The sequence below is a fragment of the Ursus maritimus genome, unplaced genomic scaffold (assembly GCF_017311325.1).
Source record: "Ursus maritimus isolate PB19 unplaced genomic scaffold, ASM1731132v1 scaffold_32, whole genome shotgun sequence".
In the NCBI taxonomy this organism is placed as follows: domain Eukaryota; kingdom Metazoa; phylum Chordata; class Mammalia; order Carnivora; family Ursidae; genus Ursus; species Ursus maritimus.
The window spans coordinates 2,260,219-2,280,359 of NW_024425786.1; the positions used below are offsets into that span (position 1 = coordinate 2,260,219).

Here is a 20,141-nt window from a genome sequence, read left to right on the forward strand (position 1 = left end):
GGTTCAGATTGTGCCAGGCTGGAAGCAAACGGCCATGGCTCATCATGGCTCAGACAAGAACACCAGCACTGAGTCCCTCCTACACCGTGAGGGAGTCACCAGCTCGCAGCCTAGGGCTGCATTGAGCTGTAATGCATGATTAACCAAGGAAAGCGCAAGCCTCCAGAGCCCTGGAGACGCAGGGGCAGCCCCAGATCCCAGGGAGCCTCGTGAGCCCCTGCTCCCGCCCGGGCCGGAGGTGCGGGCCTGTCGGAGGCACTGGGGCCAGTCACTCGGACGAATGCCCTCCCCCTCCCCTGTCCCCACCGACCCCAGCCAGCCTAGTTCAGTGCACATTAAGGGCCCCTCACCCACGGGACCCCGTGCCTGGCGTGGCGGGGGAGGGCGCAGGGGCTCGATGAGCTGCTCTGGTCCCCACGGGGCCTGCGGTGGAGGGTCGCTCTGGCTGTGGTCAGGGCTGCAGGCTGCAGAGCCCAGGAATGAGTTCACCCTCCAAGCACACGCCCCTTCTTGGCTCTCTGGTCAGGGAAGGCCACGGCCTCGCAAATGCAGCGCTAGCTGCCCCGTTTCCTCCTGGCGGGGTCCACCACTGGGGATGAGGGGGCTTCTGGGCGGGGTGGGGGCAGGGCCTGCTGACAGCGGCACGCCCGCGGCTCCCGCAGGACCTCGGGGCGCTGAAGATCCCGGACCAGTACCGGATGACCATCTGGAGGGCCCTGCAGGAGCTGAAGCAGAGCCACGACTACGGGACCCAGCAGCTGATCCGCTCCAGCAGCAACGCCTCCACCGTCTCCATCGGCAGCTCGGGGGAGCTGCAGCGGCAGCGGGTCATGGAAGCCGTGCACTTCCGCGTGCGCCACACCATCACCATCCCCAACCGCGGGGGCCCGGGCGGGGGCTCGGGGCCCGACGAGTGGGCAGACTTCGGCTTCGACCTCCCGGACTGCAAGTCCCGAAAACAGTCCATCAAAGAGGAGTTCACGGAGGGCGAGATTCACTGAGGGGCCGGGCTTCGTCCAAGCGCGGGCATGGAGGGCACAGTGCGGGGTCAGCAGCGGCAGCAGCCGTGGCCGCAGTCCCCGGGGAAGCCGTGTTTTGTCTCCTCGTCCTTTTGTCAGACTGCCGAGGGAGGCGGGACCTGCAGGCTGTGCCCCGGAAAAGGCGAGGTGTCCGCGGTGCCCTGGACAGGGGGCATGCCGTGTCCGGGCCTGGAGGTGGGCCCGCCACGGGCCTCGTCATCCTCAGCACTGCTGCTCCCCAGTGAGATCCTTCGGAATACGAGGATCGCCTCTACGACGGACTGCCGAAAAGTATTTTCGACGTCTTTTGGTTCCTGGCAATGAGTGGCTCCAGGATTGTGTCTAAAACATGTTTATTTTTGGGTCGATGCCTCAGACCCTGTCTCTGCCCAAGGCTGGGTCCCTCTGCTGGACTTGAGGGTCAGTCTGTCCTTCACACTTCAAACCATGCAGCTACCTTCCACTTCCTGCCCAAAGAGGAAACCCAGGACCTCCCTGGAACTGGAGGCGTGTGCGGTCCCTCCTGGGAGGCAAGGAAACTTCTGGTCAGTTGCCACAGCCAACACCGACGCCAACATCACTGGCCACAGCCGCCTCCCTGCGGCGACCTTCCTGGCACAGACGTGGACAGCATGCTTCTTAGACTACTGGAAACTGTCAATATTTGATAAAATGATACCCTTTGTATTGGCGGGTCAGCTTTTATTTCATTTTTTGCTTTCATGCTTACCGTTCCCTTCAGGGTTCAGCCTGGCGGCACTCCTGGCCTCCCAGGTCTGTATAAACAGGCTGCACTACGACAGCAGAGGGCAAGCCAGGCGAGGGTCAGCCTCTCGCTCCCACATGCTGGACAGGGCCATGGAGGCACAGAGCAGGTCCACCCACTGTTTGGATGCAAAGCTCTCCACTGGGGACAGCTCCACTCCATTGGTGACACTGGCAAACTGGGGGCAGGGCAATGGGTCACCTTTCTCAGGGCCGTGGGGAGAGCCCCTCCTAGGCGGAGGGAGCAGTCGGCAGGAAGGGTGCTGACCGGGGGCTCGGAGAAAGGCCCGGTGATGAGAAGGCCCTCCTGTGCTCCTGGGGATGGCAAGGAGGCAGTGGTGGGGACGCAGTCCTTCACGAGGCACCCCAAGGCATCAGCGGGCTGGGGGCAGGCGTGGGGCCATATTCATTGGCAAGGAACCACGTGAGCCTTTGTGGCCAGCACGCTGACCGACCAAGCGCACTGTCCAGGGCAGGACACAGGGCCACGGAGAAGCATGGACCATGGGTAATGAGGCAGGCAGGATAACGGGAGGCCGGCCTCTTTCATGAGCGGAAACTCACCTTGGATGCGGGTACACGGAGCTTCCCAAGCACAGCTGGCTCCTCGCTGTGCCTGCAGAACATGTGGTCCTCTGCTGGTGTCTGCACAGAGCAGGGAAGCCTCCAGGCCAGGGGAAGGTGTAGACGCAGCCCTCAGCGCCTTTCGGGTTTCTGCTTGTTGCCGTGAGCCCCCCAGGAGATGCTTCGTCTCCAGGGAAGGCAGGACGGACTCCTCAGGCTACGTGTTCAGAGGTGTCTGTTCAGGACTCGAGCTGCGTCCCTCTCCACGCTGGACGTCCAGATGGTGGGTGGTAAAATACCAGCTTCTTTCTTAGATGTCCACACTGGGAAGAGGGAGGGGTGTTACTTGCTGCCCAGTGGTTCAGAGACTGGCCGGCCGGGGAAGGGAGTCCCGGAACAACGCCAGACCAGGACTTCATCTTGGAACGTCACCTGGACGCCTCACCGGTCTATACTGCCGTGAAAGCATTGTGTGTGCTGCCGTGAGCGGCTGCGCCTGGGATTATGCCGCCAGCCCTCCCCCTCCACCGTGCATCCCCTGGGGCCCACGTTCCAGGGTGTCAGCGCACCCAGGAGGCTCTGACCTCCAGGCTGGGGCCAACTGGGTAGAGAGAACGAGCTCATTCTGACGGGCAGCCAGCTCTGCTCACTAGCCCAGACGGGCTCTGGCGCACGGGGATCTGCAGTGTCCCCAGGGTACGCACTGCCCTAGAGGACTGCAGTCACAGGCCACAGACTCAGGGCTACTGGGGGCCGTGACGTCCGGCATTTCGGGCATCGGGGCTGGGCTAGAGTCTGGCGCTTGCTCCTGCGGCCACACGATGGAACCCCCCGGTGGTGCCCCCTTGTTCCAGCTCAGGCGCTGGGGACCCATCCCCCAACTCCCTGGGGTCCACGAACCCAGCTGTGTGCACGGTGAGCCCAGGCCCCCATGGCTTTGTCTCCGAGGCGTGCTCCTGTGGACCCGAGTCCAGCCGGAAATGCCCCGAGGCCCCACTAGGGGCCCTGGAAAGGGTGGGTGTGGGGCAGGCAGAGCCCCCGAACATTGAGGGAGGAGGGAGGAGGGAGGAGGTCGTCCTCCTGTGGGGGCTCCAGGCTGCGCGCCCGGAGCCTCTCCCACCATGCTGTAGGGTGAGCACGTTCCGGGAGAAGGAACCATGAGAATCAACCGCGTAGACACCCGGCCCTGCTCCAGGGAATGTGCGAATTGACAGGAGCGACAATCCATAGGTTTGGGAAAGTCTGGCTCCACAGAACTCAAACACCGAGAACAAATACACCTGGAAGGTGTGGGGTTTCTCCAGCGGTGACGAGGTGGGAGGGACGCTCTGGCCGGGAAGCAGCCCGGGGAGTGGGGTGGGCCGTGCGTCCACACCGACACCAGCCGGCCTGGGCTCAGGCCAGAAAGCGCACTGCTGTGGGGTGGTCACCAGGGCCGGGCTGCTGCCGAGCAGTCATTTCCGCGGCCTAGGCCCGCAGCACGCACGGATCCGGGACAGGTCAGCATCTCAGACACACACAGCCGCTTCCCTGTTTCCATAGGGTAAAGCACTTTAACGCTGTAAGGTTAAAAAAAAATACCACCTATGTTTCTAATGTAATTGATGCTTCTTCGAGCAGTATTAATGGATCTATTCCAATGATATTAACTGTTTTTGGTAATGTAATCTTGGGAAAATGTGTTATTTTTTTAGCTGTGTTTTGGTGGGAAATTTTGTTTTTGTAACACAATAAAGCGCACGTTCCAAAGGCTGTCTCTGCGTAACTCAGACGAGGAAGACAACCGCACACACTCGTGGGCGGGAGGACCTGTGGCCTCCACGCCGGGCCTGAGCAGCCCCACTGGGCTTCTCCCGTGTTTTCAGTGCGATGAGGCTGTCCGCACGGCAGAGCCGCGCACTCAGGGCTGCCTGGAGTCACACGGGCGTTCCGTCCGTGCAAAGCTGCCTGACCTCACGGGCCTGACTTCGGCCTCCACCTCCTGACCCCTCATCCAAGGTGGGGGGCGGGCGGCGGTCTCAACTTCAGAAAGGTCACATGGGGCGCAGGTAGACCACGAACACCCTCCCAGCTGCCTGGAGTACAGCTTCCCTTCCGTCTCTCTGTTCTCAGCTTTCTGGATTTCCGGGATGCAGGAGATGGGACGCTGCCCCAGCAAAACAGGCCTCTTGAGTCTGCTCAACCTGGAGGGGGACCCAAGTCTTTTAGACACTGGGCTAAAACCAAGCAGAAGAGAAAACACACAAAGGCCAGATGGAGCCGTGCCCACACTCCTCTGGCACTCACTGAGGCAGGGACAGCTCGGTGGAGACACCACACGCAGGCAGGCCAGGAGAGGCCAGGCGGGGCCAGGAGAGGCCAGGTGGGGATCAGGAGAGGTCAGGTGGGGCCAGGAGAGGTGAGGTGGGGCGGGGAGAGCTGAGGTGGGGCCAGGAGAGGCCAGGTGGGGCCAGGAGAGGCCAGGCGGGGCCAGGAGAGGCCAGGTGGGGATCAGGAGAGGTCAGGTGGGGCCAGGAGAGGCCAGGTGGGGATCAGGAGAGGCCAGGTGGGGATCAGGAGAGGCCAGGTGGGGATCAGGAAAGGTCAGGTGGGCCAGGAAAGGTCAGGTGGGATCAGGAGAGGTCAGGTGGGGCCAGGAGAGGTGAGGTGGGGCCAGGAGAGACCAGGTGGGGCCAGGAGAGGTCAAGTAGAGCCAGGAGGAGGGCCAGAAGGGGCTAGGAGAGGTCAAGCGGGGCCAGGAGAGGTCAAGTGGGGTCAGAAAGGACCAGAAGAAGTCAGGAGGGGTCTGGAGAGGCCAGGAGAGGTCAGGCAGGCCTAGGTGGCCCCACTGGGGCCCCAGCCACCCCTTCCGGCTGGGCCCGTTCATTCACGCACACACTCCAAGCAAAACCCGCTCATCCCCTTGCCCAGAGTTGTTACCTATTCCCGGCGCGATGTGGAGGGCTGAGCAGACCGAGCCCTCCCCCATCGCCGGGACGGGAGTCCCCATCAGAGGCACACAGACACCTCTGAACCGGATGGGAAACAAGGAAAGGCTCTGAGCTTCAGCGTCGCTCATGGTGCTTCGTCCCGACCACAGAGGCCTGAACCACTTCCTGTCACAGGTCCACAGCCCACGGGCCAGCCCCACCCGAAGGGCCCCAGGAGCCGCTCTTTGGTGACTACAGGAGATTCTCTCCCCAGACACAGTGTGTTTGCACAGATTCAGGGCAAAAACAAAGCCCCCAAATGGAGCCCAAGGTAGTCCTCTTCCGGTTAGGGGTGAGGAGAGGCCACGGGCCTCCAGGGCGGGCACCAAGGGGGCCTCTACTTGACGCCTCCAGCCCGGTACCACTGCCCCTGCCTGATGTCATCTTGTCTCCCCTCCCCACTGTGCATGGATGCAGGACTCAGCAGACCCCTGGAATGGGGAAGTTCCTGTCATTTTGTGTGCTTCAGAACAGGGCGTATTCATACAACCTCGACGGGGCGCCTCCCGGACGGATGGTGGGTGATCACGCAGACAGCTGCAGGTGACGCCCACATCCGGAATGCGCGTTCGCTCTGAAAACGGCAGATCGCTGCACTGACCAGAACGTGGAAGGACACCTTCTGGCAGAAAGTCAGCATACCCAAGTCCCTCCTGTGAACTTCCCCGACCTCGAAGGATTCTGAGANCGGAAGAGCTCTCTGTACCCCTCCCAGGACTGACCCCACCCCTACGGTGGCACCCGGCCTGGGTCTGAGAGGGCAGTGCCCCGGCCAGAGATGCCCAGGGGGTCCGGAAAGTGCCCAGAGAACCGCACACCTGAGGACGTGGTGGCCGGACCCCACTAGAACGTACAATGAAAAGGCACCATCTGTGTGCGGTGAGCTGTACTCAGCACTGGACCGAGGCAGGGCCAGGCGCTAAGCACGCAGGGAGGGATGAGTGGAGCAGACCGTTCAGATGGTGTCAGCAAGAGTCCTGTGGGTGACATCTGAGGAATGTCCCAGCGGGACAGAGGAGCCTAGGACAGAGCCTAGGATGGACACATCCAGGCAAAGGACAGGGCAAGGACAAATCCCCAAGGAGGGGCCCGCAGTGCCCTGAGAACCAGCAAGAAGGGCTGCGGTCGGAAAGGAGGGTGGCATCTACCCTGAGCTCGTGGAGGCTGATCGACTTCCACCCTGAGGGTCTCGCCGTGGGATGAACTTGGGGGAAGCCAGGCAGTGCACACAGGAGCTGCCGACGACAGAGAGGATGTAAGGCGGTGACAGAAGAGGGGCCAAAGATGAGGACAGGCACAGGAGGGAGAGTGCGGGGCGTGCGTGCGTTTGCGGGGAGCCCGCTCTGGCTGCGCTCCGTTCCAGCTGTGCGTGCGTGCGTTTGCGGGGAGCCCGCTCTGGCTGCGCTCCGTTCCAGCTGTGCGTGCGTGCGTTTGCGTGTGCGTGCAGATGCCTGGTCCGGAGAGCGGACATGCAGCCAGGGCTTGGGGCGGGACATGGAAACGGGCAGTCAGCAGTGCTGGCGGCAGGGAAAGGGAGCCCGCTCTGGCTGCGCTCCGTTCCAGCTGTGCGTGCGTGCGTTTGCGGGGAGCCCGCTCTGGCTGCGCTCCGTTCCAGCTGTGCGTGCGTGCGTTTGCGTGTGCGTGCAGATGCCTGGTCCGGAGAGCGGACATGCAGCCAGGGCTTGGGGCGGGACATGGAAACGGGCAGTCAGCAGTGCTGGCGGCAGGGAAAGCTGATCTGGGGGGTCACGCAGGACTCGGCCTAGGCTACACCACCCACGGCGGAGATCTGAGCCCTGGGAAATGAGTCAGAGCAGCTCCTGCCGCTGGATCTGGCCACTCGGGGTCAGTGGGGGCGTGAGGAAGCGCAGGCAGAAGGGACCCCATGCAGAGTGGGAGGAGGGATGGAGGGCTGTGAGAGCAGAGGATGCCGGAGGCCCGGCCCTCCAGCCAAAGTCCAAGGGGACACGAGCCCAGACAAGGGATGGCCTTCCCCACCCCTGGCCTGGCCTCTCACTCCTTGTCCCAAACACCCGCTCACAGCCCAACACTGGTGGGTGTCACCCACCAGGTACTTCCAGTGAGGGCTTGAGAGACCAAGCCCTCATCACTGCCACTTAGGTACGCCCTGCCCAAACCCCCTTGTAACCCATTCCACACAGCTCGGGGTGACACAGCTGTCCATGCCACCCCGCCCCCCCAGACACCTTGCCATCTGTCCACTGCCTCAGTCCTTGGCCAGACCCTTCTTTCCATCCGGCTGCCCTTCCCTGCCCTGCCTTCTCCCCCAAGGCCTAACCAGCTATCACGCAGCGGCTGCCCTGGTGGCCCCAACGGCCCCCGCCCCTTGGTACTCACACCCTTGTGCAGTCCCCTCACATTGAGGCCAGGGCGGGCCTGGGACCTGCGCCCACCCAAAGAATGTGGTGGACGTAACAGCGCACTGCTCAGGGCCCGAGACGGGAGAGGCCCAGATGCTTCACTCTGGAGCACCCTGAGAGGCCGGCACAAGTGTGGCCACCCTGCTAGGAGACTCAAGGAGAGGCCGTGTGGCAGGGCGGGCCCTGAGACCTCAGAGAAGAGGACCCAGGTGACAGCAAGACCCGGCCCCGGGGCCCTGGTTGAGCCATTCCACGCTGGCCACCAGCCCGCAGACTGCAGTCACTGCAGGACCTCGCCCAGCCCAGCCCAGCCCAGCCTGGGGAGCAGAAACTACCAGGTGGCTACCGCCTTACAGTGTTAAGTGTGGGCAAAGATAACCCGCCCATGTCTTCAGCTCTCAGACTCACTGGGCCTCTTCTGCTGGGCTGGGGTGCACCCCTGTCCTCACTGCTGACAGGTGACCTGCTGCTCTGCGCGCCCCCAACCTGGCTGGGATTCCCTCCCCAACATTCAGCTCTGCAACTCAGGGACCCAAAAGGGCCTGTCACAGCGGAGGCGCTGGGGTTCTGTGTATGCAGAGATGGCAGCCGAAGGTCCGCTAGAGGGAAATGCGTCCTGCGTAATGCCTTTCAGCCCCTTTGTCGCAGCTCAGGGATTCGGTAACGCTATTTGGAACGTAACTCTTCACAGACGTTTTTAATGCGTGTCTCACGTTACTTTACTTGCTCCTCAAATTGGGGTGGGGGTAGCGTCCTGAACGGGATCCCCAGCCTGTGGACGCTGGTTGGAAAGCCCCGAAAGGAACACCGCGGTCTTACCTGGGCAGAGGGCGCTCCCCAGGGCAAACGCCGTGTCTGGAGTGCGGTTCTCCCGGCAACGAGCTGATGACATCCACGTCGTGCAGGGCGCGCCGGACAAAATTCCACGGGGACACACAGGCGAGCCAACGCTGTCAGCCGGCCTGAAGGGCTGTTACTGGAGCGTCACCGCACGGTCCTCTGGTCAGAAGGGAAGCGAGGTGCACGTCCACAATGGGGGTCCTCACCTGACTTCCTCAGGAGACCCCGGGAAGCTGCCGGGTACAGACAGTTGACCGGCAGAGCCCAGGGGCCCGCCCTGGCGGCTCTGCTCCGGTGAGAACTGGAGAGCCGGCTCAAAGCGCCTGGAGGGATCAGACCCTGGGCCTCTCCTGCCCCCCACGCCCTGCACTGGAGAAGCACATCTGGTTGGCCGAGCCCCCAGGGCCAAATTCCGCACCAGAATCTCTTCGGGACCACACCCCTCCACGCCCTACTGAAGCTTGCCGGAGCGAGCTGCACCTGCCCACTGTCACCCCGACGCTAACACCTCAGGCACCGTGCGAGTTTCGCAATTAAGTATCTGGCTGTTCACCTGCTCGGGAGCCATCCCTCTTCCCAGAGCCTAAGCCCAGGAGTGCAAAGGCCATTCTATTTTATCCCCCAGTAAACACCCCTCGCCCAGCGTGCTTCCTGGCAACCAGGAGAAGTGTAAGAAACTGGTCAACACACAATAATGGGACCCACACTCCCGCATCTCCGAGAAAACAAAAGCGGTTCTGAGAGGCTGGGTCCAAAGTCACAAAGCAAGTCACAAAGCTGGTAAGTGGCGGAACCTGGCTGGACTGAGCCTGAAGCCCGCGCTCCGCTCTCCCCTGGGGACCCCCTGAGAGTGGGTCTCTTTACGGCAAATAATATTCAAACAGAAAAAGCCAGTTACTCTCACTCCTGGAAATGAGAATCTCATTTTGGGGTTACAGGTTAGCTTTTTTAATAAAAAAGTACCCTGCGTATTATACATAACTGTACCTGAAACCTTAAAACTCAGTCCCCAGGAGGCTCCTCTTGTAACACCCCCGGACCACGGGCTGCCAGGGCCAGCGTCCCCAGAGCAGGACTCAGCGGCCCGCCCGTCCGGACCAGGAGGTCGCCCGCACAACACCCCCTTCCCCGAAAACTGCCGGCACACCAAGAAGTCACAGCACAGAGAGCAGGTCGGACTGAACATGCCAGTCCTGTTTCTCTACGACCACAGACCACCCTCAGGCCAGGCAGCTGTCGCCCAGAGCCTCATTCCTGGTGACAAAAGGGGTCAGGCACACCACTTTAATGGCACAGCACAAGGCAGGGAAAAAAGAGACCCACCTCCGAATCTGTAAATGCCGAGGGAATTTCTATCAGTATTTCGCAGACTTGCATAAGATGCAAATATCTTCTGAAGGAAAATATTCCATGCATTTCCAGCATTGACTTATTCTGAATATAACCTACATAACATATTAATTCCTCATATAACTATTAAACCAAATCTAACTTGTAAACTAAACCCCAAATCACAATACCCGGTAAACGCAGATAAATGTGCGTCTGACGAGCAGACACACTGTTGTAATGAGCGCTCCTGCAGAGAGTACCAGTCTCCCAGCAGCTGCGGGCTTCCCCCAGGAGGCGTTCCCAGGGCAGCTCTGACCTCTCCCCCGACCTTCTCCGTTCCCACTGCCGCAGACGCTCCCCTCACCGCACAGCACCGCGGCAATCAGAGTCTATGTCTCGACGCTGGACACCACAGTCTGGTAACTGAAATTACACAATACTGGCCGCAGCGTGCTCGCCCAGCGGTCAGGAGCAGCGACAAGACCGCCATTTGTGACGGAGCACGGGCCCTGAACGGGGTGCTGCAAACCCAGCAGGAGCTCCCATTTCTGTATCATGGCAGGGTCACACAGCTCCAAGTGGCCGAGCCAGGGCAGGACCCCAGGAGAGTGGCTTGAGTCTATGTGGCCCCTTCAAATGACCACAGATGGTCTTGGATCACCAAAACATAAATGCTGAGTTAGGAAATGTTTGCAGAAAACTCTCAGATCTCAAAGGACACCCCAGTTTGGGAAACACAGTGGCCCCTTTTGTAGGTAAGCCTTCCTGTCCCAGAATGGCCAAGAGATCAGTCCTTAGGTGAGGCGGCGCTCTGAGAGAAGCACTGTCCGTGTTCTTCAGAAACAGTCCCGGGAGCACTTCCAGAACTTCTTTCCCATAAATAATGGTCAGCCCACGGTTTCTGAATAAGAAGGTTATGACTTAAGAGCCTAAGGCCCTCTTACGGAATACTGAAAAAGCCTGCTTCAGATGGAAGTTATGGTGACCTCGCTTCCCCCATAGGAGGGGAACGCAGGCAAACCAGGGCTATAGGTCTGTGTTGGCTCACCCTAGGGAGCTCAAAATGGCCTTTTATATGTTTAGAAATCTGTGCCCGTTCTGTCATTTCCAGGAAACTGAAGGGCTGGGGGGTGGGGAACATGCCCGGCTGAGTCAGTGAGGCAAACATTACCCTGAAACCTAAACCCCATAAAGACACTATAAAAAAAGCTATAGACAAACATCTCTCATAAACACAGACAGAAACATTCTTAACAGGAATTTAGCAAATGGAACTGAACAATATATAAAAAAGGAAATACAGCACGATCATGTGGGCTTCTCCCAGGAATGCAAGGCTGGTTGGATATCAGAAGACCAATCACCCATCATCTCAATGGATGCAGAAAATACATTTGATAAAATTCAACATCCACTCATCATAAAAACTCTGAGTGACGTAGGAACAGAAGGCAAATTTCCCAACCCGACAGGACTCACAGCTGGTACCACACTCGTGGTAAAAGACAAAGGCCTCCACCCTAACACTGGGCACAACACGAGGCTCTCCTCATTCCCGCTCCACGTTATAGGACAGGTCCCTGCCAGTGCAAGTAGACAGGAAACAGAGAAGCGTGCCAGCGACAGAGACTCAATAACAAAGCCAACGAATGGAACACAGGAGTTTAGCGAGGTCATAGAATACAACGTTCTGTATGAGAATCAATCGTATTATGTGCACTAGCAAAGAAACAATGAAAACAGAAAATTTTAAAAGTGTTAACCTTAAAACTAAAACTGCCAGTTATTTTACCAGCGAAGGGTGGGTTTTTGGGGAGCAGCAGAGAACTGCCATCTGGGACAAGCAGCTGATGGGGGAACCACAGGCAGGTCTGGAGAACTGAGAAGTACACTTCACAGAGGAACGGGGAGCTGGGAGGGCTGTGGTTAGGAAAAGTGCACTGGAGCAAACTGGGAGCTTTTGGGGAGGGGGAGGAGACCCTCTTCCTCCTGCTGGGGCAGTGCGGTACCATCCACGTGCAAGGCGCGCTCCTGGGCAGGAGCAGTAGGGCGTGAGTCTCCATTTCAGTGAGGCTTCCCTTTAGGAATCTCCACGAAAGTAACAGTTACAACAGCACCAAAAACATCTGACAAAACACGCACAAGATCTAGACACGGAAGACTACAGATCGGTAATGAAGGAAACCGAGGAAGACTGCCATCAACGCAGAGGCGGGCTGTGACCCTACCCCGAGGGTGTCGGTTCTCCCCAGGCCGATCTAGACTCAGAGCGACTCCCATCACAATCCGGACGGGGTGTTTGCTATACACGCAGACGAGATTCTAAATGTATATGGTAAGGATCTAGAATAACCAAAACAAGGTGCAAACAAGTCGGAGGACTCGCGCCACCTCATTTCACTTCACCTGACCGGACACCCCAGGAATCAAGACACGGTACTGCCGAAAGCTAGGGAGACCGATCAGAGCAATGGGGATGGATTTCTGACCGGGTCACCTCAACAGCATCCCAACATTTGCCCTCAAGGCAACCAGATGTTCTGACCCCAGACCACGGCCCTCACACCCAACAGCCCCGGGGGCAGCCTCCTGCCTACTGGCCTTCTCAAGCGAGGCAGAGGCGGGTACTGAGGTCACCTCACCGGGAGCCCCAGCTCCCAACCTGCCAACGACTGGTCTCTATGTTAAGTCTCTCACTGCTTAAAACACCCAGGTAGCTTCTGTTTCCTGCACGAACCCCTGAAAGACACAAAGACCAAACATGACTGGGGGTCTGGAAGAGACCCCCTGCACACTCATGCTCACGGCAGCATTACCCACAAGAGCCAAAAGGTGGAAGCAGCCCCAGTGCCCATGGGCACGTCAAGGGGTAAACAAAACGTGGACTGCCCATACAATGGAGTATGATTCAGCCTTAAGGAAAGGAATTCCAACACGTGATACGACATACATCTACCTTGAAGACACCACGCGATGTGAAAGGCGCTGTCACAAAAGGACGAGTCCGGATATGCGGGACCCGCAGGAGGCAGACCCACACAGCTGCCAAGACAGGGAGGCGCCGGGACTGGAGGGGGATGGGGCCGGGGTTCCTTGGGGGTGGAAGGAGGGACGGAGTGTCAGGAGGATGGAAAGGTTTTGGAGACGGGTGGTGGTGATAGCTGCATAACAATGCAAATGTGTTTACGTGTCCTTGGACTGTGTGCTTGAAAATGGTTAGGATGATACCTTTTATGTTACGTGTATTTGAGCACAATTAGAACACAAAAATGATGGGAGGGATGCCAGACTGTAAGGGTATACTAAATTATATGCAAGTGGAATGGCCAGCTAAATCATCTCATTTCCTTATGCTTTTCCCCAAATGTACTGAAGAACAGAACCTTTCCCTTCCCCAGTACAATGCCCGCCGGAAACCATACACGTGACCAGGAAGGCAGACAGAATGAGCTCTGGCCCCACCTGCTTCCAGTTTTAGATGACTGCAGAGACCCTGGAGGAATTTAACGGAATGTTAGGAGGGTGTTGCAGTTTGAGAGCTAGAAAGTTCCAGAATCCATGCTGTCAACACCTCTGTACATCTCAGGTACAAGAGAACGACTGAAGAAGGAACAGGGCTTGACACAGTGAACTACAGAAACACGGCCAGTGAGCACGACTGGCCGCCAGATTTAACTGACCGTGGGCCTCTCAGGAAGTGTGCAGAGTATCGCAGACCGCCGCGTAACCGACACCAGTAAGACTGTCAGGGTATCGACCTGCTGAGCTCCTTCGCAGCTGACAGCAGTTATCTTGGGTCTGCACTGGGAGGGGGCCCGAGGGGGTCTTGGGGACAGGAAGCGTTCTGGGGGCAGGCCACAGAGGTTGTTGTTTGCAAACGTGTGGAGCTCGGGCACTTGTCCGTGTCGGGTCATGTACGAATGTCTTTATTCTACGAACGTTATGCTTCGATTAAAAGGGTGCAAACTCTCCTAAGTCCAGAAGGGAGGTACCAGGAAGATATAACCATATATAATCTAAAACTACAATTTGCCAGCTTTCCAACAACATGTAAATTTTAAACACGAACGTGCTTAGGTGACAAAAAGGTGGCAAGTACTGGACACCATTCAGCTGAACATTTTCAGACCGGTCTATGTGCATTAAGTCAGGCTTAAACCTTCTTAACATGTTAATTAGGAGATTTCACAGAGTAGACACGGCTTCAGGAGAGAGCGTCACGGTGGACAGGAGCCGTCAGTGTGACGGCAAACCTGGCAGCCAGACCCACTCTTGGGCAGCCAGCAGCCAGCTCCGTGACAGTACACACGCGGAGGGGACCAGCCCTGCTCCCCTGTGGCTGGCTGGGCTGCACCTGACACCACCAGCTGGGCTGCTGCCATCATGCCAGATGCCACTGGCCGTGAGTCCAGAATGCTGCCGGCTCCCAGTGTTATGCTCAGCTGCTGGACACTGCTACCTGGAAAGGGCTCAGGTCCTGCTCAGCTGTGCGACGTAGGGAGCTGGGCCTGAGGAACTCAGCAGGTCTCAGAGGCTCTACGTTCAGAACACCCCAAACCCAACTATGCTGCCACTCTCATCCAGGCCCCAACTGCTGCGATGCCCCCACCCCCACTCTGGTCTCCCTGCCTCCTTCTGCCCCTGGCCCCGATAGGGTGGGGGTCTTCCAAAGCAGTGCAAGGACCCGCTGGGGCAATGCTTGCAAAACTCCAGCCTTTCAGGCACGCCCCCCGGGGGGGGGGGCTCCCCAAGGCACTCTGAACACAACCCGAAGTGTCTAGGCCTACCACTCTGCTTTCGTTTCTACCCCTCACCACGAGCTCACTGCAGTCCTGCCAGCTCGGCTGCGTCGCTATACCCTGAACAAGCCCCACTGGGCCTCCCTGGAGCCTTAAGAGGGGCTTGGCTTCCTCTGTCCGGAGCGCACCTCCTCCAGATATTGCAGGGCCGGCTCTTCCATTCGGTCCCTGCCCACATGACCCCTCTGCGAAGCCTCTCCACCCTCCCGCTCCCTCTGCAGCTGGACTTCTCTTCGTGGAACCCAGTCCGCCGGATCTACTGTCTGTCTCTCCACCAAATCCAGCAGCACAGGACCAGGGCTTTGCAGCACCGGGGGCCGAGAGTCTTCAGCCGCCCACGGCAGGTGGTAAGTGAACGTCCGTAGACCGAAATCTACCGCTGCTCACGGACGACGGTATCCGCATCCTGGTCAGCCACGCACTGGTCTCTGCCGGCTTGCTCTGCGTCACGAACCCGTCTGCTTCACAACGTAAAGCAAGCGGCACGTGCCGGCATCCCCCGCACGCTCCCCAGCGCAGGAGAGCCCGGGGGCCCGCGGCTCTGGCGACACGGCCGGACGACGAGGCGTCAGAGGCATCTGAGGGCAGCGTTTGGTCGGCCTGCTTAGAAGGGACCGATGGCCGTTTCATTCGGAGAGCAGGGAACACGGCCGGGTGGCGAGCGGAGGCAGACGCGGCGCTGGTGGGAGAGGAGTTGATGGCGCTGGGGAGGCGGGAGCAGACACGCGAGGCCAGCGGGAGGACAGGGTCCCCAGGCCAGGGGTGCCGGGAAGGCTCCAGGGAATGAGCGGAGGCTGAGGGCCAGGAGGGCAGCGAACCAAAGCGCCTCCGCCCGCGGTTTAAAGCCCCCGCTACACCGCACCGACCCGGAACCGGAAGTGCGGGGGCGTAAGGCGCCAGGTCCTGCGTGGGGCGTGGTTCTGGGCGAGGGGCGGGACCGAAGCAGCTCTAGGGGGGCGTGGTTCTGGGTTCGAGGCGGGGCCTGGGCGTGGCCTGGGCGTGGCGTGGAATGACGGCCAGTCTCCAGGTTCCCGCCGCCCTCACCTTTGGGCGGTTGCTCAGCATCTGTTTCCTTGCGGAGCCTCTCCCCCTACAGGGTTTCCCTGACCGGAGAGAGGGCTTTCTCACGTATTAATGTCTATCGTTGCAAAAATTGGCTTTGCAATTAAAATTTTAAAAAAGTAACAAAAATCAGGGCTGTCTGGATGGCTCAGTCGGTGAAGCTTCTGCCTTCAGCTAGGGTCATGATCCCAGGGGCCCTGGAATCGAACCCCACATCGGGCTCGCTGCTCAGAGGCGAGTCTGCTTCTCCCTCTCCCTCTGCTGCTCTCTCACTCTCTCTGTCAAATAAATAAAATATATTTTTTTAAAGTAACAAAAATCATAGGCTTTGGGGGCAATCTGATGTTCGCTGGGATTTTATGAACGAGGGTCCTGAAACCGCCAGGGTGCAGGACAGGGGCACCTGCGCGCCAGGGGTGCAGGCGAGCCTCGGCAGGTGTAGCATTTGAGGGCTGGGAGATCATCAGCAGGGAGACAGGCTTCCCTCTCTTTTCTTGGTCTTCTTTGGCCAATGGTTTTATTCTGAAGGCCAGTTCCTGGTCTGGAAGATTGGACATTGCTTTAAAGATGGGAAAACGGAAGGTAAAAAGATCAGGGCTCGAACCTAAGCAAGCCCCTCTCCACTTAGAGACCTCTCTGGAAACCCAGTGCCTTCTCTTGCACATCTGAGGAACGTTGTCTTAGCTGGGTTAATTCCTGCCAGGCACAAAACCCGGGTTCTTTAAAGAGAGAATCGCATACTGCAGCTGTCCAGTTGCCATCCGGTCTCGTTTCTGGATTTTGAACTCAGGATGCCTCCTGGGTCACAGTTGAGTAACAGTAAAGGTAAAGCCAAATGTCTCAGGATAAAGTGTTAGCTCTCCAGGGTCCGAGACTTCACTGCACTGTCCCCAGCACCCCAAACGAGGCTGACATTTCCACTGGCCTTAAATGCTTACTGAATTGAAGGACGAAAAGAAGCTGGAGTGCCCTCAGTGTTTACTGCATTTTTCTTCCAGGTCCTTTAAGCCAGAGATAGTACTTCATTCAGCCACATATTTTTCAAGCACCTGTTACACGCCAGGCATGTTTTAGGCGCTCTGAGGCTGGGGAATCGGGTCTAGAGAACCCTGCGCTTACTATTGCTGACTGAGGGAGGTTCTTCATTTTTTTAAATTTAAATTCAATTAATTAACATGTAGTGTATTATTAATTTCAGAGGTAGAGTTCAGTGATTCATCAGTTGCATATAGTCTCATTACATCAAGTGCCCTCCTTAATGTCCATCACCCAGTGACCCCATCCTCCCACTCCAGGGAGGCTCTTATGTGTCGAGCTGTGTCTCCCCAAAATTCACATGTTGAAGTCCTAACCCCCAGTACCTATGAATGTGACCTTATTAGGAAGTAGGGTCATTGCAGATGGAATTGGTTGAGTGAAGGTGAGGTTTACTGAAGTAGGGGGACCCCTCATCCAATACGACTGCTGTCCTTACAAAGGGGACATTTGGACACAGACGTGCGCACAGGGAGAATGCCACGCAAAGATGAAGCAGAGGGGGGGATCACTGAAGACCACCAGCAAACCCTGAGCAGCTAGGAAAGAGGCTGTGAACACGTTCTCCCTCACACCCTTAGAAGGAAACCGCTCTGCTGATGTCTTATCTTGGACTCCGGGACGTGTGTGAGAACGTCCGTGCACTGCGTGTCCTGTCTGACATCCCCAGGAAACCAGTACAGTATAAGTCTCGCTCGGGGATTCTGGCTGTATCCCCAAAGCTCTTACACCCTCCATGGCCATTTCCCACCAGGAGGAGTACAGGTCCCAAGAATCTGGCTTCCGCTGCTCTTTGAGCAGCCACGCTCACTCCCGCCTCCCGATGATGAGCTGCTCTCTGCTAGCAAAGCTCTTCTTCCTGATTTTCCGGGGCTAGACTCCGTGGCATCAGCTCTGAGCCCTGACATCGCCGTGAGAGCCCATCTTCTGCAGCATGCCCACAGCGTCTGCCATTCCCCCCACCTCGGCCTCCATGGGTCTCTCTCTTTTGGAGCCCTTCCCACAAGCCGAAATGCTTCCGTGGGTCTGCTTCACAGCTTTTGCGTTTCCTCTGCTGGAACATAAGAAGAGCAAGGACTAGGCTACCATCTTTCCGTCAGTGCTCAGCAGAGGGTCAGGCTCATGGGAGGTGCTCAAACCACGCAGGGAGCCGTGCAATTGCCTCCAGCGGGGGCCGATGGGGACCTTAGAATGTGCGCTGCTGGCGTTCAGCCGTGGCAACGCTAAGAATTCTTCTGGGCCCTTCCCGACCTCTTCTCATGCTGTTGCCTCTCCATCGGCTAGAGAAGGAGGAAAGACCAGAGGAGAAGAAAAGGACTCTTCTACACCTTTAAAAAGCTATTCCTTAGATAAAATGGTGGCAAAACAGAAGTCGCATAAAACTGACCATCTTGGGCACGCGCCTCAGTGGCCTCCAGGACCTTTGCGTTGTTGTGCACCGTCCGTGTCCAACACGCTCTTCGTCTTGCAAGACTGAAGCTCTTGCCGGCTCAGCACGAGCCCCGCACCCCCCTCCCAGACCCCGGCGCCCACCCGCACACCTTCTGCTTCTGTCTCCCGCATCTATGTGGGATCACACAGTGTTTGTCCTTCTGTGGCTGGCTTATTTCACTTAGCATGATGTCCTCAAGATTCCTCCAAGCTTCAGAATGGCCTTCCTTTTCAGAGCTTAGTAATAGTCCAGTCAGTGGCCATACTCTCTTCCGTTTCTCCATTCACCCGTCAAGGGACAGTTGGGCTGCTTCTGGCTTCTGGCAATTGTCAGCAATGCTGCTGTGTCTACGGATATGCAGATATCTTCTCTACCTTTGAAATCTGCAACCAGAGCGATTACGATTGTCCTTGGAACTCCGCAGTATCACAGAGCCAGTTGTTCTGGTCATCTTCTCATACGATCTCTGGGTTGTAGGCCTCCTGAGAGAAGGGACCCAGCAGATGGGAGTTTTCACCGTCTGCCAGCTGGGAGTGCTGAGCCAGGCACACGGGAGGCACACGGGAGACACACGAGTTTGTCAGGGGAAAGGAAGGATGAAAGAAAGCCTGCTCAGGGCTCGTATAGACTAGGAAAAATATAGCGGGTTAAGGACTTTGGTGGTGTTGCATACTTTATTGGTGGATTTTTGGTATGAATCTGTAAAAATGAAGAGCTTTGTCGCTGCATCATGTGAAAACGTCTCCATGGTTCCTCAGTAAACTTGAGGGTCACGTGTACTATAAGTCGACTTAAGAGGCAGGCCGTGCAGCGTGCATGAATTACATTTCCGGAGGCCCCTCGGAGGGCCGGGCAGCCCTTCTCTCGGAAGCCGAAGAGCTGCAAGGGCTGTGGACGGCTGCCGGGGGTCAAAGGTAGGCTTCGTGCATTGCCAGGGCCCCAGGTGCTGCCCCCAGGCACTCAGTGCCAGGGTGGAGAGAAAGCCCGCAGAGGCGGGCAGCGAGGAGCTGCTCCGAGGCCTGGTGAATGGGAATCTCCATTTGACGAGCTCCCTGGGCAACTCCCGTGCATGGCACAGTTTGAGGAGCTGCCCTCGGTCCCTGTGAACTCTAGGTGCACTGAGCTGCCCGGAGCCGGGGAGGGTCCTCAGCTCCTGCAGGATTTCACCACCTCTGCCTCAAAGTTCGCGCACCCCTGGCCGAAGCCCACCAGACTTTCAGCACTCAGCTTCGGCGTGCCTCCCAAAGGAAGCTTTTCAGGGTCCTGCTCCCCCTGCTCCCCCCAAAGACTGCGGGATGCCCCTCTTAGGGGTATGCGTGGCCTCGAGGCCCATGGCCACCCGGACACTTTGCACGCCCTGCTAGGTCCCCGAGCCCAGCCCTGGGGCATGTCTGTTGGTCGTGGGGATCATCCGTGCAGCCCCCACCACTGCCCACATTCAGGGCCCGCATGTGGTGGGTGTACTAGCTTCCTGGGGGCGGTAATAAAGCACACGGCTGGGGGTTTACACAACAGGAATGAATGCTCTCACAACTGGGAGGCCAGAAGTTCAAAGACTCGGTGTCAGCAGTCGTGCCCCCTTGGAAACCTGCAGGGGAGGCCGCTTCCTTGCCCGTCCCTACCGCTGCAGCACTTCCTTGGCTAATGGGTGCCCTGTTCCAGTCCTCCATCCTCGCCAGACCTCTTCCTCCGTGAATGTCTGTGTCCGCTTCCCCTTTTTATAAGGACACTACCTGGGTGGAGCAGCACCTACCCTAATGACCTCTATAAAGACCTTATTTCCAAATAAGGCAACATGCTGAGGTCCTGGGGTTAGGACTTCAACATACCTTCTGGTGGGGGGGGTATGATGGAACCCATCAGGGTGGGCCCGCTTTTCCCCACCCCTTTGTAATGCCGCGCACCAGGTGGTCTGCTTTGGGTGTCAAATGTGAGTGGAAGTG

General features: G+C 58.0%; 1 protein-coding gene across 1 annotated transcript in view; it reads left to right on the forward strand.

The window, feature by feature from the left end:
- Positions 1–1,706, forward strand: part of TP73 (tumor protein p73) — a 59,325-nt gene extending 57,619 nt beyond the window's left edge. Inside the window, exon 15 of the mRNA XM_040645672.1 lies at positions 663–1,706. Within this exon, the coding sequence (XP_040501606.1) occupies positions 663–1,001 (339 nt within the window). The 3' untranslated portion in view covers positions 1,002–1,706. The remainder of the gene's footprint in view (positions 1–662) is intronic.
- Positions 1,707–20,141: the final 18,435 nt, after the last annotated feature.